General features: G+C 39.6%; 1 protein-coding gene across 3 annotated transcripts in view; it reads left to right on the top strand.

Moving 5' to 3' along the window:
* The first annotated feature begins 245 nt into the window (after positions 1-245).
* The window catches only part of bcar1 (BCAR1 scaffold protein, Cas family member), a 43,340-nt gene continuing 26,484 nt past the window's right edge, over positions 246-17,101 (top strand). The window contains exons 1-2 of one of the 3 annotated variants that reach the window (XM_055031962.1): positions 246-677; positions 8,231-8,278. In XM_055031962.1, the coding sequence (XP_054887937.1) occupies positions 666-677; positions 8,231-8,278 (60 nt within the window). In that variant the 5' untranslated portion in view covers positions 246-665. Of the gene's footprint in view, positions 678-8,230; positions 8,279-15,137; positions 15,710-17,101 lie in introns of those variants that run through there. The other 2 variants (XM_055031975.1, XM_055031968.1) reach the window with 2 other exon arrangements.

The raw sequence follows: 17,101 nt of genomic DNA on the forward strand, positions 1-17,101 counted from the left end.
AACTTTGAGCCCCCGCCCCTTCAAAGGTCTCTGCACGGCCCTGCGTACAGTAAACGTGACGGTTTAAGAATCCAACAAATGTTAAACTTTACCAAATAGAGTTCAAAAAAATAACTACCAAAACGTTTGACACCGCTAATGATGTATGATTATTATTAGCGGTGTCAGGTCCTGTGTTGTCCGTATCTGCCGTAGATTGCTCGGCCCCTTTAAGGCTGGACCGGATCGTCTCTGTGGAGGAGCGGACAGCAGCACGCAGCGCAGCGCGCTCTCATCCGCAAACAGAACACTGCGCATCTAACCTCAGCAAACCCGGCTGCGTCATATTCCATTTCCCCCCCTAAACGGCTGCATGGCGAGCTGAAGCACTCCGGGACAAACGGCAGGGCGGTGCAGGGAGACCGGACAGAGGAGAGAGAGCGCCGGCTCTGCGTCGGCGCTGCCGCATATCCAAGCCGTGGCTGCGCACATTTCCAGCGCTCACTCCCAACCCCAGCGCATCTTGACGTGTTCCTGCTGCAGGGGAGCCTGTCTTCCGGACACTTCACGATGGGCCACTCGGAGGACTGAACCGCAGGCTGTCTGCCTCCTTTTGTCAGATAAAAGTAGCGGCGGAGGAACCAACACAGCGGGCGTTTTAAAGAGAAGAGTGACAGCAGCGCAAGATGTCTGTTCCTGTAAGTATCTGAGCCCGGAGGCTCGACATGCACGCCAGCCTTCCACCTCCACTGCCTCTCACTGAGTCCACAAAGGCAGAGAGGCTTGAGGCTGAGCAGCTGACAGCTTCATCACACACCCTGCTGCACCTCCCTGCAGCGGCCACTCAGTAGGACTCATACTGGGCTGCTTCTTTACTGAATAACAGCAAAAAAATTACGAATATGTTATAACGCACTAGTGTTGTAATGCAGAGGCATTTTGCCCTGCAGCCCTGTGCCAGGCTAACAGTCAGCCTGAGCAGCTAACTGCTGCTGCTGCTGCTGCTGCTGCACAGCCTGCTGGATATTAAAGGAGCAGTCAGGCCATTTTACTGAGGCTCTGTGCTGGAAACTGGACTGGCTATTTCCGGCTGACCTGCCCTGTCCTGTCAACACAATCAGCAGCAGCTGAGCTTCCAGTGGGTTCTGTTTCTCTGGAGACCGACTCAGATCTGCTGGAATCAGACGCTGCTCCAGCTTGTTGTGTTCCTCCTTATCACATTCCTCAGGATCTGCTTCACAAATACAGCCTGGAGGCTGGAATTGTGGCTTTCATGTGTGTGTGTGTGTGTGTGTGTGTGTGTGTGTGTGTGTGTGTGTGTGTGTGTGTGTGTGTGTGTGTGTGTGTGTGTGGGTGTGTGTGTGTGTGTGTGTTGTGTGTGTGTGTGGGAGTAGGTGAGATGCCCACTTGTCTGCATGTCAAAGTGTCTTTACATGGAAAAGCGTTTCTATTTAACACATGAGGAGTGATCTGAGTTCTGTTATTCTAGTTCTTGATAATAATTGGTGTAACAATCTGCTGCATGCAGTGGAAATGCACTGCTTTCCTAAAGCCGCCAGGACTTTTTTTATGGAGAGGTTGGGATCTGAAATCCTTAATACCTCAGTTTGATTAAACAATCTGAGAACGTCCCAGAATCAGAGTTCGACCATTTCAGCCTGAAAAATGTCATGAGCTCTGATGAGCTTCTAGAAACCTGTAAAGTGCCTTCGTGTTTCAATCAGATGCTTATTTAAATACATCTCTAGGTTTATTAATATCCTTTATTTGCTGGAGTTTTGAATTATCTTTAAGCCTGAGCTGGTTGCCGCATTTTAACACCAAGGATTTTAAAAATCAATAAATTTGCCATGTAGTTGTCGGAGTCAGGCCCATTTATGGATAATTTTGTTAAGTTGCATATTAAATATATAGAAACTTCCCTCAATTTAAAATCAATTTCACAAAATAAGTTGGAGTGTGAGTTCAGTGGTATATAATCACAATACCAACGTATTGCTAATGCTGATGACATTTGACCCTACTGAGCTCTCCGTTGTTAGCCTTTCACCAATTGAATGAATTGTTATGAAGTATCAGAGTGGGACTGGGGCTGACCTGCATCGTGGTCAGCAGTCACTAAGCAGACATTTGAAAATGGAGTGGATAATGTTCTGTTGCGTATTCACACCTGGATCCACGTCTGTGACGTGTAACAACACAGCAACAATCCTACAATCCTGAATTAAATACAGTTAAATTAGGTGAAAAAAAGAGTGAGTCAGTTTCTGGATTCCAACACAAACACACAAGTCATGACGAGTTAGCAGCAAAAGTCAGATACATATCAGGGCTGTTGAGTTGCAGACATGTTTTATCAGGATTATTTTCCTCTATGTTGAAATCATGATTATTTAAATGGCTGAGTTTGGAAAAACACTGTTTTTCTTGAAGAAGAATGAATTTGTAAGTCTGTTAAAATAACAAAGTATCTATATAAATGTTGAATATTAGATTTTTACACACACACAATAAATTTAGCGCCATTTCACATTATCTTGAAATAAATTTAAAAAACATTAAAATATTAAAAGTAAAGCAAAATAACTAAATAAATGATCATTTATAAAGAAATGTGAACCTATTTTTACTGAACAAATTTTCTCTAAGTTCAGTTTATTGAAACTATATTCCACACATCTCAGTCATTTTCTGTATCACTGAATCTGTGTTCATATTCCAGGTTTGCTCTGGATTATTTTGTAGATAAGAATTGCACATCATGGTTTATTTCATCTCCGCCTTTAAATGCAAAGCCTTACTGTGCAATTGAATTGTCCCCTCTTTCTAAGCACTTCCTGTTCCTGCTGGCTTTTAGATCTAAAAGTGTGAAATCTGTACATTAGACCATCCAGCCATTATCTTGTCCCTAATGGGGTTGCTTGGAGAGCCTGTCCCTTTCTCCAGTGGCCAATGGCTGAGAGGTGGGGTCAACCTGGACAGGTCACCAGTCCATCACAGGGACAGACAGGACAAATAATCATGCACTAACATCTAAGGAGACATCTTTTGACCTGATTAGTCAAAAACACTTAATGCTCTTAGACTGTGGGAGGAAACCAGAGTACCCAGACAGAACAAACATTTCAGAATGACCCCAGGCTGGGATTCGAACCCAGGACCTTCTTGCTGCAAGGCAACAGTGCTACCAACTGAGTTTCTAGATTATACCAGAAAAAATAATTTGAAGCTGCTGCATACGGATTTTGTCCAGAAACTGTCTGATCTCTGCTGCTATACATTTTCAGTCCTGTTTCTGGATTATAGAAGTAGGTTTTCTCTACAACCAGTTCAGACGGAGAAACTGCTAGAAGTTAGTTAATCCTTCCATCCCTTACAGGAATGCCCCAACAGTACAGCTGCTATCATCCATGTTTCTAGTCTGATGATTTAATCAGAAAGCAGATCAGTTCTGCTTGTCAGCATCACTTTCCTGTAAAGCATGTATGGAGTGCATCCTCTGTTCTTTGGTTGGTTTGGGTTTTCTCTTTTACATTTTTCCTTTTTTATTTACATTAAGATTATGTTAATTTTATAGGGAACTTCTCTCGATTAAAGAAGTGGGTTGTGTGAGGAAATGGATTGCTCCATATTCCAAAGTTGATGCATAGATGTGTATATATGGCAGCAGTGTTGATGTAAGAACATAAGATGGTTAACCCTCCCACTCTGGGGAGCCTTCTAACTTGGCCCACATGCAATAAAGTATCATTGACTAACCATGACTGTAAACCTGTGCAGTCATTATGTGCAATGAGGCAGTTAAGTTTTCCATCAATATTGAATGTTCCAGTAAAAGCAGCTCATGTGTTTGTCAGAGTGTTAGCTGCCATGTGAATCAACACAATATTCAGGACAAGGATTCATGTTTAAAATGAAATTATTCAATGCATTTTTTTCTTTTTTTTAGCTATATTGCAGTTTTTAGTTTAACTACTATATTTGGAATTTGTATCAGACCTATTTTGGTATTTCAGTGTGAAAAATGTACTATTAGTAATTTACTGAAGATCTGTAAAACTTGGTGATGGAGCACAGAACCGTTTTCCTGCATAGGAAAATAAATCATAAAATGAAAGAAGGGATTGATCGCAGATGTGTGTGGACGCAGCAAAGCTTTACTAACTAAACCTCACTTCCACAAGTATCAGTTTCAAGGCTGTTTTGTGAGTGTTTTCACGCTGCCTGATTTGTCCTTGAATCACCTTCTTGTCAGTGATGTGTTCTTGACCTCTTGCCCCTGACATGATGGGGCCACGTCAGTCTGAGTGGATGGTTAACACACTGCAGAGAAACAGCAATAGATACAAAAACAGGGAAGAGGGACCAGCAGGGCAGACAGGGAAGAAGCAGCATGGCCAGTTTTAGGCGTTGTCTGTTTTCCATCAACATCCTCTCTTATTGTTGCTAAAGCTTCAGTAGCATCCTGTAGCACATTAACACATTGGACTGTGATATTCTTGCTTGCAGCTCTCTGACCTTTAGCATTTGTTGCTCCAGAATGTTTCTATCTTTCAAACTGAGTATTTATGACAACTGTCAATAACACCAACAAACCTGATTTTCCAACACTGCTTTACTTTAGCATGTATGCCCACACTGATTTAGCAATGGTTATAAATTATGCAGACCTTCACTTCTCTTTGTCCAAATTTAACTTTTAGGCCTTAAAATGTGATGCTAGGAACTGAAGACTCATAACCTAATCATTAATATGAATAGATTAAATTGATCATTGCTTGTTTCCACATATGCTGCCAGTGAGCAGGAGACAAACTGCTGAATGGTTCTGTTACTTCTGACACCTCTCTAACCATTGTTGGCTCATCTGCCTGATCTTTAACTGTACAGATCACACTGAGCTCTTTCACTGACATGTTGGAAAATGTTGTCAGGTAATGTGCTTAAACAGAATCCACAGCGCAAACCTCATAATGCTTTAGAAGTGGGAACATTACAAATGTTGTCTAAATGGATCCCTTTAACAAAAATGTCCCTCATTTTGTTTTCTGTTGATGAAATAACAGAAATAATAATAAGGTGAGGTTACAAATTGCAGGCGACGGTGCAATTAATATGCTAGTAATGTTATGACTTATTCAATTTAGTTCAGGTCATTTTTAAAATGCTGACTCAATCAAAAGTCTTCTCAAGCACTTAAAGGAAAGGGCTCTGACATGCAGTCATGTCAGTCCAGTCTTATAGACAGCTTCAAATTCAATACAGATGTTCCAGTGTAACCCCAGTTATAAATGAATATGAAATGTCATGAATGAACCTGAACTAGTTGATAGTGCATATCATGACGTCCTCTGACTGCTGAAGCTGACATGGATGCTCCTCTGGCACATTCCCACAGCTGACATGTTGTCCCTGCAGCAGCAGCTCCCCCAGGAGGGAAATCGACAGAGACTTCTGTGAAATGCCTGATGTAACATCAGCATGAAGTATTGACTTTATTAAAATCACAACTTTGTGATATTTTTGTTTCTGCTAGCATTTTTCCGGAGCTGAATCACTGTATCCATGTCGTTCTGGAAATCTCGAGATTCCATTTAAATTATTTTCCAAGCTGCAGTTTTGTTCCTCTCATTTCATTTCCGTTCTTTTCTTCACGTTTACTTTGTAGTTTCCATATTAAATGTTCAGACGGATAAAACGATCTGCCCCTCTGCTATTTTTGTCACAGCCGTTCTATTTTTAACTAAAACTGAATCTCTCATGAGATATTTTCACAGCTGAAACAACCTTTTATTGTCAAATAGGAAACAGGCTCATATTTCTTCAGGGTCCTGCTGAGACCGAAAGATTCTGGTCGAGTTCATTTAGCCGGCGGGTTTGGCACATTAAACATTACTTGAAAATTCTAAAAGAAAAAGTTCACAGCTAGGCAGAGTGTAGTGAGAAGGACATAGATTGACACAAAGTAACTTGAAATATGGATTTGATTGCTAGTGCAGTGGTTTCAGTAGCTGCTACATATAATCATGGAGAAGATTACTTCCTTATCAAAGTGCTGGAATCTGTTTGGAGAGCCATGGGAAGCAGCCAGTGAGCGCTGATCCCAGCACTCACAGGAAACGCAGCATTCCTTTGGCCAGACAGAGATGGAAGTTTGGGATATGAGCCAGACTGCACTATGCGTGTGCATGCATGTGTGTGTGTAAGTGTCATATACTTGCGCACCACTGGTGCAGTACAGAATGTGCATGCTTGTCTCTGTACTTCTCTGAAATACATTCTTGTCCTCAGTGGAGCAGTGTGGCTGAAAACCAGGCCAGTGCCCCCATCCCCCTACCCAACAGCCTTACATAACAAAGAAATTGCAGTTTTTCAAACTTTTAGAACATCAGTCTTTTGTCCCCATTTGTTTGTTCCAGCATGTTCTTTTGTGCTTTATAAAGTGTTCCTGTTGTACTGCAGTGACAGCAGTGGAGGACAGGTCTGTGTCAGCTACGTGACGATGTCATATGTACAATAAGAGTCTTAATCTTATTAACGTTTGTTCAGATGTCGTGACATTTTCATAGGTCTGTGTTTCCAGGGGTGATTTCAAACGTTTTACTTTTTAAAGAATGAATGTGGCAGCAAACAGATTCCTACAGACAGTTATATACTTTGTAATGAAAGCATGATTCACTGTTGACAGGGTAGCAAACTTCTAATCCAACTAGCTCACCAAGCCCAACTGGAAACATTTGGTGTTTACTTGTTATTTTGTGGTGTGTGTGTGTGTGTGTGTGTGTACGTGCGTGCGTGCGTGCGTGCGTGTGTGCGTGTGTGGGTGTGTGTGTCTTTTCCTTTCTTCATTTTTAGGCTTTGTTAACACTAAAGCTGCTAACATGTCAAAAATGATTTATTCTCTTGATAATCAGCAGAAAACTCATTTTCAACATTTCAACCCTATATTGGTAGACTTGATTTTTTTCATGTTTTAATTTTTATGAATTATGTTTGATGAGCTCCAACTCTTTGAGATTTGAAAGCCTCCTTTTCACCAATAGAATCATAATGAAGCTCACATATACACACACAGGCAGGAGAGAACATACAAAAGTGCAAACCTTCATTCTATTAAGGTAACTATAAATCAGAATCAGTCAAATTAATTCACTTCCAATTCAAAAATATGACAGCAAAATATTGCAAACATGTTTACAGAGAAGCTTGGCTTTGTGTTGACTCCACACATGGAATAAAGTTCTCCTGTTCACCAAGATGAACCTCTTAGCTGGGTTTTGTGCTGAGATCTTTTCCTCTGTTCAACATTTCGGTTTAGGTAAATATTGAGACTTGATGTGAAGCCAAGAATCAGCCGAGGAAATGTGAGACAGCTTTTTAAAAATGATTTTTATGTCTTTGTTTCTGTTTTTTTCCCAAAACAGATTTCTGGCATTTCTTCAACATGATGTAAAATTTGAAATGTTGTGCTGCCCTATATTGGGACTGAATGCTAATTAGCCTACTCTACTTGTGGTGGCCTATAAAAAGGCTGCAGAGCCTCTGAAGGCTACTGAGGGAATGATGTGTTCTTCTTCGCAGATTCAGCTGGATGTGTTTATTTATTGATGTTTGTAATGCTGGGTAGAATGAGACATAATGAGTGGGATGTTAGAACCAGGAACAAAACAGAACATGTGGGGATGTGCAAGGAGAGCAGCTGAGTTCAAAAGGTCAGCATTTAAATGATTTAATTATTTTTTTTTTTCAGTTTTATTGTTGGTCTGGAATACATACATCAAACAGATTTCTGTTTCAGTTCATCTTTTATCCTAAATATTATTTATTAATTCAGGTTCTGAAGAAAAGGAATTTACTTAATGCTCAGATAATACAGCACACAGTTGGTTGTTGGTCCTGGTTGTTTGTTTGATCCACTAGTCAGTGGTGGATTCACAGTTTACAAAAGAAAACCAATATTCAGTTTCTACAAATGACCTGTTTTGGACGCAATTGTGTATTACTCTCAATGTAAAATATAAACCATTAAACTTAAACACATTATTGTCGAGTGAGTTGGGTAGAGTACAGACATTTTAAGTTTAAAATGGTCTTTGACTAATCTTGGAATTTTTCTTGACTTTCTTCGCAAACCGATATTCACAAGCAAATATTATAAAATGTTGAAACATTTTATTTCCTAAACACTTTATTTCACATTTCCTGAACTCACAGATGTATTGTGTGTTCTGTGGACGTCCCTTTTCTCCAGGTGCTCTGCAGAATGTTTAACTGCCTGCAGGGGGCACCGCAGGTGGAGGTAGGTCTTCAAGCATGGCGTGACAATTGAACCCCTGTCATTTGCCTTGAACTGTCCTGTCTTATCTTGGGCTGGGGGAGCCGGAGGGAACCGATCCTTAGAAAGATGAGCAGTACAGAACATGAAGTCTGAGAAAATCTCAGCCATAGTCCCAGAGAGGGTTTTATTTTGAAGACACTACTTAATTCATGTTATATATTCATGAACTTCAAAGTTATTACCGCCAATCATTTGCTCATTAAAATCGGTTCAGTTTCATATGTTTTAGTCCTTCCCAGTCAGTCCTTAATGGATTATTTGACAAACTCAATAATTATAATCTGCAATCATTTTAGAGAAGAATAAAACCAGTCAAACAAAAGTGACTGTTTAGCTTTAAAATAGTGAGAAAATGGAAACAAACCTTTAGAGACTCCTCAGTGATATTTCAAACATAAAGAGCCACCAGTGGACACACAGTTCCAACAATAACTAATAATCTGCTTTTTCTGTAATAAAAAAAAGATGAGTGGTCTGGTCATTATGTGTTCAGAGTCACATTTTCTCAAAATATAGTAAAAATAGACCATAATTAATATTTTAACTTTGTACCATTTTATGTGGGGGGATATTGATCAAGTGATAAACCGAACATTAGGCACCACTTTAATGAGTGGTATGAGGAAAATACGAGGTTATCAGAAAGGAAATAGTTTTAAAGCTGTAAAACTAAATGGCGAATTGTTAAATAAAAAGGATAACTGGGGAGTTTTATAATCCAGTATTTTTTTTATGGTCAAATTATTTGTTTTATGACAGCAATATTCTGGGTGGGTGCATCCTGCACATGTTACCTCTCCATCATAGGGCAACACAGGACAGACACCCTGACAACCAGCTCAACAGATTTAAACCTGAGAGCAGGAGAAAAGCCACAGAGAACAGAGAGAACATGCAGACGCCATGCAGGAAGGCATTTTGATCCAGGGCAACAGGTCTGGACTTAAAACAACAAAACTTTCAAAAATGCCCTCCAGGAAGAACTGAGTGAGAGCTGTGTGACGTGTGCTTCTCCCTCACAGCCAGCTGCATGGACTGGCACTTCAGAGGAAATTAACACTTTTAAGACTGACACGTTGTTGTGTTTGAAATGTCACTACACAGCTTCAGTGTGATATTTATTGCTCGGGATGCTGTGAAGGCTGTTAAACATGCAGAAGTGAAAACATTGCTTCCTCCATACACTGTATTCTAAACAGAACTATTTGTTGCAGCTCCCAGAATCCTTCCTGACTGATAAAAGTTGAATTTCTGTATTGTGCGTATTCTGATGTCAAGTTGTGATGCTTTATGTCCTTTGTAAGTAAATGAGATGTGTTTAGAAAACTAATATTGACCTTACAGATTTGCTTTGTTCTCCACATCCTGAATTCATTGTTAGAAGCTGAGGCGAGCTGCACAGCTGCACACTGATCAGAGCCTGATGGGGAGGTGATGGATACTTACTCATGACTGAGACCTCTTTGTGGAAACAAAGAGCTGGCCCCATCAATAATATTATGAGCAATAATTATTTAATGCAACTGATACAGAGTTGAGAGTAAATCCACTTTGAGGGTGAGTTAAAGGCGAGTTCTGGTGTGAAGATGTAGCTTTAGTGATGGTTCTGATGCAGAAGTAAAAGGACAATTTATTTTACTCCCATTTTTTGGCTCTAGAGCAGGAATAGCAGTGAAAACAGATTGCAGTTAGCTAAGCTTCTTCAAAATGATGTTACAGAATAAAATAGACTTTATTTCTGAGCTTTTAATGCTCCAGATTTGTCAGTTTTTTATTGTCAGTATCAGTGATTAAAACACATTAAAGGAAAACTGTTCCGGTTTTGACCACTTGCTGATTGACTGGTCCATAACTAAGAAATACTCAAAAGACTAAAACACTTGATTTGTGTAATTCTGTTTGTCTATGCTTTTCAAAAAATTTAATGTCTACTTTGCTCATCACCTGCATACTGGGGGTGAGTTGCACTTGCTTCATGTGGTCCATCTTCAGTGAAATCAGTGCTAAAACAATAATGCAAAATTTACTAAGTATTCCTATTTATTATATTCATTTAATGCCAATTTTACAAAAAAATAATATATATATAATTTATAATATTTTTCAGGCTATGCTAAGGACACTGGCTCAATCTTGACCCTCAGTTGTTAACCAATGAAACTTGGTTTAAACCACAACCAAAATTTCTGGCTCCTGTCAGCTTCATAAAAGCTGGGAAAATGTAGAATTTAATGATCACAGTTAATTAGCTTTTCACAGCAGGCCTTTGGTACTGTACAGTGACATGTTTCATCATAATGACCCAACCACGTCTGAATGGTTCCCTCTGTGCAGTGAACTGAGTCCCATGATAAAGGACATGCTCTGGTTAAAACTTAGGCATGCAAGCTGCAGTGAAATGATCCCAGACGCCTGTCATGTACAATGCTTCTTTCATGACATTTATGGTGCAAAAAAGTCTGTGAAATCATAAATATGGATTTGACACTAAACAATCAAAGCCAATAAGCAGCAGAATGTTTTAGCTTCAGGAAACATGCATGAAAAATGTAAAGTTGCATTTGCCAAAATTTTTGAACTCTAGTAAACACAAAATGTAAGCTTATTGATTGCTTTTAGCTACGCCTCTTAATTCCTTGTTACCCAAAATAGCAAATCAGCCAATCACATATCCTAGTGCATTTAGGCATCCAGACATGGTGCAGATCAAAGTTCAAAGTAAGCATCAGAGAAAAATGAAGAGAGAAATATGCTGTGTGCTTTTATCAGAAAAGGAAACATTTTTTGACCTCATCCAGTGGAGCGCACAGAGGATTTTCACTTTAAAACTGTGAAAGTTTCAGTCCCTCCAGTTTTTTGTGATTCCATGATTGCAAAAATTTACGCAAAATCAACCGATCTCCGCAATACAGCACCATTTTGAGTTTATTGCTATTTTTAAGCAAAAATCTTTAAAAACATAAAGTTGAAGTGACGGCAAACTCCAACCTTCAGGTGGAAATATTTATTTTACTGCACTGCTTCCTCAGCATTACTTGATGTAACATTATAGCCATTGATTAATATGGCGAGTAATAAAAACTGAGCTATTGAAGTTCTATTTGAGTGGAATGTTTTGGTCAGATTTACATCTGCTGCAAAACCTGCAACATTTCAGAAAAAGGACATTAGTTCAATATCACAGTGATGCTTGGTGGCTGCTTTGCTGTTCATAACCCACTTGAACCGTGTAGCGCTCTCTACTATGGACATAAATTTCAGTCATATTTTGTCCTTCTAAATCAGACCATATAGTTGTGATTTGAGGTTTTTATTGACTCTACTAGCCTTTATTTGAAAGAGGTCAAACAGCAAAGTGGATAATGACAGAGGGGGAATACATGCAGTAATCATCAGAACCTGTGATGACGCATCGAGGACCAAAGCCTGATTACCTCGGTTGTGCTTTACCCTGGCGCTACCACAGCAACCTGAGATTTATAGCCTTATCAAATAAAATGTCTGAGAATTTTTTATTTGTCCATGAGTATCTAAATACGTAACGTTGTGCTTATAAATGTGTAGTTGCAAATACACTTTGCCACCTGCTAAACAGAAATGTATGAAATTTTATCTTTGTGCATCCATGCATAAGAAATTATATATATATAAAAAAATGTTTCTTGAATAAAGCGATTACACAAGTTACATTATTTTTTGTCAAGGTTTATTAACAGACCTTGACAAAAGCACAAAAAAAAAAACTTTGTAAGACTCAAGTTCCCTCCCTTGTGTGCAAGTAGAATTTTTGGCAGGATTCTCCTTCCTGTCAGCCGATTAGGCAGTGCTGTCAACCAGAAATGCAAAAGTTCACTGAGGTCTGATGCAGGCCAGCTCTGAACAGAGAGAGAGGAAGACAGGAGGAAGACTAGTCAGGAACTTTCATCAGTCAACACTGTTTTTAAAGCTTGAACAAAAAGTTCGAACAAGAAGCTTGAACAGAAAGATGGCAGTGTTGAGTGAAGATGTCCTTCATCTGAGACAGAACAAGAGCTGCCTCCCTGTTGAGAACATCACCATATTCAGATTGACCCTGACCTACATCTTGCAGAGTTGTGCCTTTTTGTTCTGCACAGTGTTGGTGTGTGTGGAGGTCAGTTTGACATGGAGGGCTGTGGGGCAGTGTGTGTAGGTGTGTGGTATGATCTTGTGGATAGTTGGCAATCGTGCATTAAGGACCAGACATAATAGAGCTGTTGTCGACATGGAGCCCAGGCAGAGGTGGCTGAAAAGTCAGTTGGCTGAACTTAACTGGGGGGATTTTTTTTCCAAAATGCATCTCTGTGGCATTTATCTAGCAAACATTGTTCATATTTCAAAGAATCAGGGTTTAAGAAAGTCAGAATAATAAACACCATTCAACTTCATGTGTCTAAAATTTACCCCAATGATAAATATCTTGGCTTTAACTACAATGAAAAAAATATTCTGCTGCATCTATTTAAATAAATTAAGCAACTGGTTGCCTTAATTTTTATGCTTATCAAGCAAGAATGTTCTTAGTTTAAGGTTTTTATAAAAAGGAAAATCCAAGTGATAATCCAAGTGAACTTAATTCTGTCAAGTAGATTAAGTAAAACTGAACCTTGTATTAATTATTCAACTTTTTTAATGCAGTAAGTGAAACTTGCAAGTACTGAGTATTTTGTAATTACTAAATAAACAACCAAAGCTGAGCTTTTCTGAGCTACAAACTACTAGAAAATGTTTGATTGAAACATTTACTGGCTCCTGCTTTTCATTTGTTTCTCTATTCAGACTTTGACCAAAAATATGGAAACATTGATAGCTTGTTCACTTTTTTTCAGTAAATCCAACACAATCATTTCTGCCCGAAGCTCCACCATCTACCATCAGGCAGAGCGGGGTGGTCATGAAAATGAGCATCCAGCTCACTCATGGTTCAGTTTCACGTAAATGCTACAGACTAGCTAAAAAGTGTTCTATTGCTTGGAAAGTAGCTTCTTTCTTGATGAACTGACTACATAGACGAAGCGCTGGAGTCCACATTTTCACCTTAAACGTCTTAAAACTAATTTGATGACAGATCAAAAGGTGGTTTGTATATTTATTTGTAATAGCTTCATTTCACATCTTCAATTTTGAGGAACTACTAGTATAAAAAGGTTCTTATTGATCTTCTGAATAATTCACTTTGCAACAAGTAGAGTCCAGTTGTGGCCTAAATGAAATCAGTCATGTTCATTTCTATACCATATTCATTTGGTGAGATCTGGGACTCATTTACAAATGTAGGTAATGATGGTAATTATTAAAAACTGATCAACATAGCTGACTGATGAGGCTGATATACTTTTTAGTCATTTTCTCTACTTTGTTTCTTTTAAATCTTTTTTTTTTACTTGACGTTTTCAACTGTTATTGAATGATCTTCAAACTATTTAAAGCAAAATATGATTGTTTTAACAAAAATGTTAGTTTTGAAAATGTATGTTATATGTACAGTAACACCCAAAACTATACATTTTTACTATATTTTGTTAACATAAAGACTTGTTTTTCTTATGATTTTAGAATAGTCACTATCACGCACTGTAATGACACAGTGAAAACATTTTTTCAGGCACTTTGTAAATTCTTTAAAAAATGTAAGCATTCAATATCAGAGACAAACGTATTCACACGCTTTTGAATGAAGAAGTGAGGTTGGGTACATCTTACATCCACACATGAGATGTTTCTGAAACTAACCACCTTTATCACATTCAGTTTATTGGATATAATTTTGAATGGGACCTTCATCCTGATGAGGTCCCACAGTCAACGCTTCACATCGAAGCAAAAACCAAACAATGGAATCAGAGGAACGTCCTGTAGGCCTCATTAACTTGTGTCAAAGCAGAAATCTGTGGAAGAATAAAAACCAGGTCCAACAGTACTGAACACTGTGGTTTCCATCACTGGAAATGGAAGACGGGCCTTGGTCAGAGGTGACCACGAACACAATAGTCATTGGGGCGGAGAAACGGGAGAACCACCCATACAGTTAAACTTCACTAACACTGTTCACCAATCCACCAATCAGGGGTTTATGGTAGAGAGGCAAGAAGGAAAAAACTGTGTTGAAAAGCAAAGGTCATTCTGATTAAATATTACCTGGTGACATCTTACAGATTGTCAAGCCAGAACAAATAGTTATTATCTGCACCGATTAGTCCAAAACAGACATTTCTAGGCTGGACTCCAAACATATTTTAAGATGATAGCAGCCAGATATAGATCACAGTCACACAGGAAAATGAGACTTAAATCCATCTGTGCACCTGAAGATATAACCTGCTTATTCTGCCCATTCAGCCTGACTGATCCTGAGCCCAGAGAGAAGGATGAGGGAAAATACCCCAAAACCCAGAGAGCCAGGTTTTCAGAGGCTCGAGACTTTAGAATGATGTAAACTAGCTACATATGTATTTTGTTGAATTGTAATTTTTTCATAGGTTTACACCTCAACCTGAAATTGTTTGTTTGGCATTGTGATCTATTCTATTTATCTTGTTTTTTAAAGATTATTTTCCCGTTTGAGTTAGAATAAGTTTCTAACATAACAAAGTGCAAAGAAAGTCAAACATTCTTTCAGGAGGCACTTTATCCAAATAAATTAAGCACATAAAGAAACATATTGTGGCTTTTTATACAACAGGTCAGGATCTCAGACCAGTTCTTCTCTTCACCACTGAAATCGGCAGGGATATGGGAAATGCTGGTCTCTAAGTTTTCTGCAGCAGGTTTCTGTTTGTTATACTTTTACGTCCAGTTGATTTTTATCAGGCCTCAGGCTGATGAAATGACGTGACCTGTTTGCTGTGTTTGCTGGACAGAACCTCTACAGTGCACTGACGGTCTCTCACAGCTAGGGGGGGAAAGAGAAGGAGCAGTGGGGACATTGGGAGGGCAAAGCCATTTGCATGATAAGAGCTCAAATGACCAGGGTAGACAGGGGATACCAGGATCTGAGGGGAAGTGACGTGTCGGGTTCCTCTCTCCTCCCTCTTTTCCTCCCGCAGAGGTACGAGAGATCAGGGGAGAAGGAAGGGGCAGCAGGGGGCTGGTAGATGGGCCACGCAGCACTCTCATTCTTGTTGTGTGAGATCAGGAAGTAGCAGGATGCATCGGGATCTGCTTGAGTGCTGAAAAGAAGACAGAACCAGACTAAAGGAGCTACGGAGAGGAAAAAGAAGGAGGGAGGAGGGAGAAGGGGTAAAGCTGAAGTGGTTTTCGGGGGGAACTTGAGGATCTTCCATCAAGATCTAACTGTTTCCCGGGGACTGAGAAAGTCCTGTCCTGGAATTACACCATCTAGCTCACAGCTCCAGGGATAAAATGAACTATTTGGTGAGTCTATGCGTGCGTGTGTGGATGGATGTGTGTGTGTGTGTGGAAAATCACTGCTTCCTCTGGGTTTTTTTCTTTCCTTGGTGTTTGACTGCTTGTTATGAGTTTAGCATCTGAGGATTTGAGCAGGACCTGTTATACCTCAGCGCTGTCTGGACGGAGGCGGGGGCAGAGGGAGCTGAGGGGGGAAAAAGACGGGGAGGAGGGAGAGAAACTGGAGTTAACTTTTTTTCTCTGTGGATTCCTACCTTTTGTTGGCTCTCAGCAGGGTGTGTGTGTGTGTGTGTACTTTGACTGTGCTGTAGTGGAATGTGAAGGAACATAAAGTTAAAAACTCCTCCCATTCTTATTAAAGTTTAAGTTACAGAGAGAAGATCGACAGCCCCATGCTAACGATGATGTGAAATGAAGGTAAAATGGAAAATATGGAAAGGAGAGACCATCCAAAGGAGGTCAGAGGTGCAACTGGATGGGTTTATTACTCTGGAAAAGTGATAAACTAAAGTCAGAATGGGACAGATGGGGTGGGGGGTATTCATTGTGTGTCTGTGTGTTTCTGCTGACTCAGTAACATTGTAGAGAGACATACAGATTTAATGGCCAAAGGGCAGGAGAGGCAAACGCGAGTCTAAGAGAAAAGCTTCGGCTAGCCGGGAGTTGCTAACAGTCCCTGACATTCCCTGCTATTGTTTGTGAGACTTCAGTTATGTGGTTCACATCCTGCCTCCATGTTTGTGTGTTTAGGGTAACTACACAGTCAGGAATGTAGCAGACAGAGAAATACTGCAGAGTAGATTGCTGTGAGTGGAACAAGTAATTACACGGCAGTAATTAGTGTGTAATTAATATGGGATAGCATTCCAGTGAGTTGGCACACAGCTGCTGCTCTGTCAGAGCTTCACTGCTGGCTGTGAATGGCGACCATGCTGTTCCTCATCCTTCAGTGTCACTTTTAGAGACAGAATGCAGATAAGCAGGTCCATGTAGTCGGATCTTTATTCATTTCATGTTGATGATCCCACATCATTTTTGTGAATGACCTGTGACTTCAGAAAAATCTTAGAGACCAAGAGGTTTCCCTCCAGACCACTGAAAATCTGTTTCTCTCTCTCAACAGAAACACTGATGCTTATTTACTCATTTCACTGTTTTTTGTTTGAATAAGCCAAACATTAAAAAAAGTATTCATCCCCTATGAACTTTGAAATATCCTGCTAGGATTCAAATGATAATAAATAACTGAATGAATGAACTGACGTCATTAAGAGCAAGAGAAACACCAGAGAGAGAAAACTGGAGCTAGGAGAAGTTTAAGCAAGGCTGGGTTCTGATACTATAGCCTAAGGTTGTTATAAACTATTATTTTAGTACTTTAGTAATCAATCAGTTATT

The sequence above is a fragment of the Poeciliopsis prolifica genome, unplaced genomic scaffold (assembly GCF_027474105.1).
Source record: "Poeciliopsis prolifica strain line A6 unplaced genomic scaffold, Auburn_PproV2 SCAFFOLD001, whole genome shotgun sequence".
In the NCBI taxonomy this organism is placed as follows: Eukaryota; Metazoa; Chordata; class Actinopteri; order Cyprinodontiformes; family Poeciliidae; genus Poeciliopsis; species Poeciliopsis prolifica.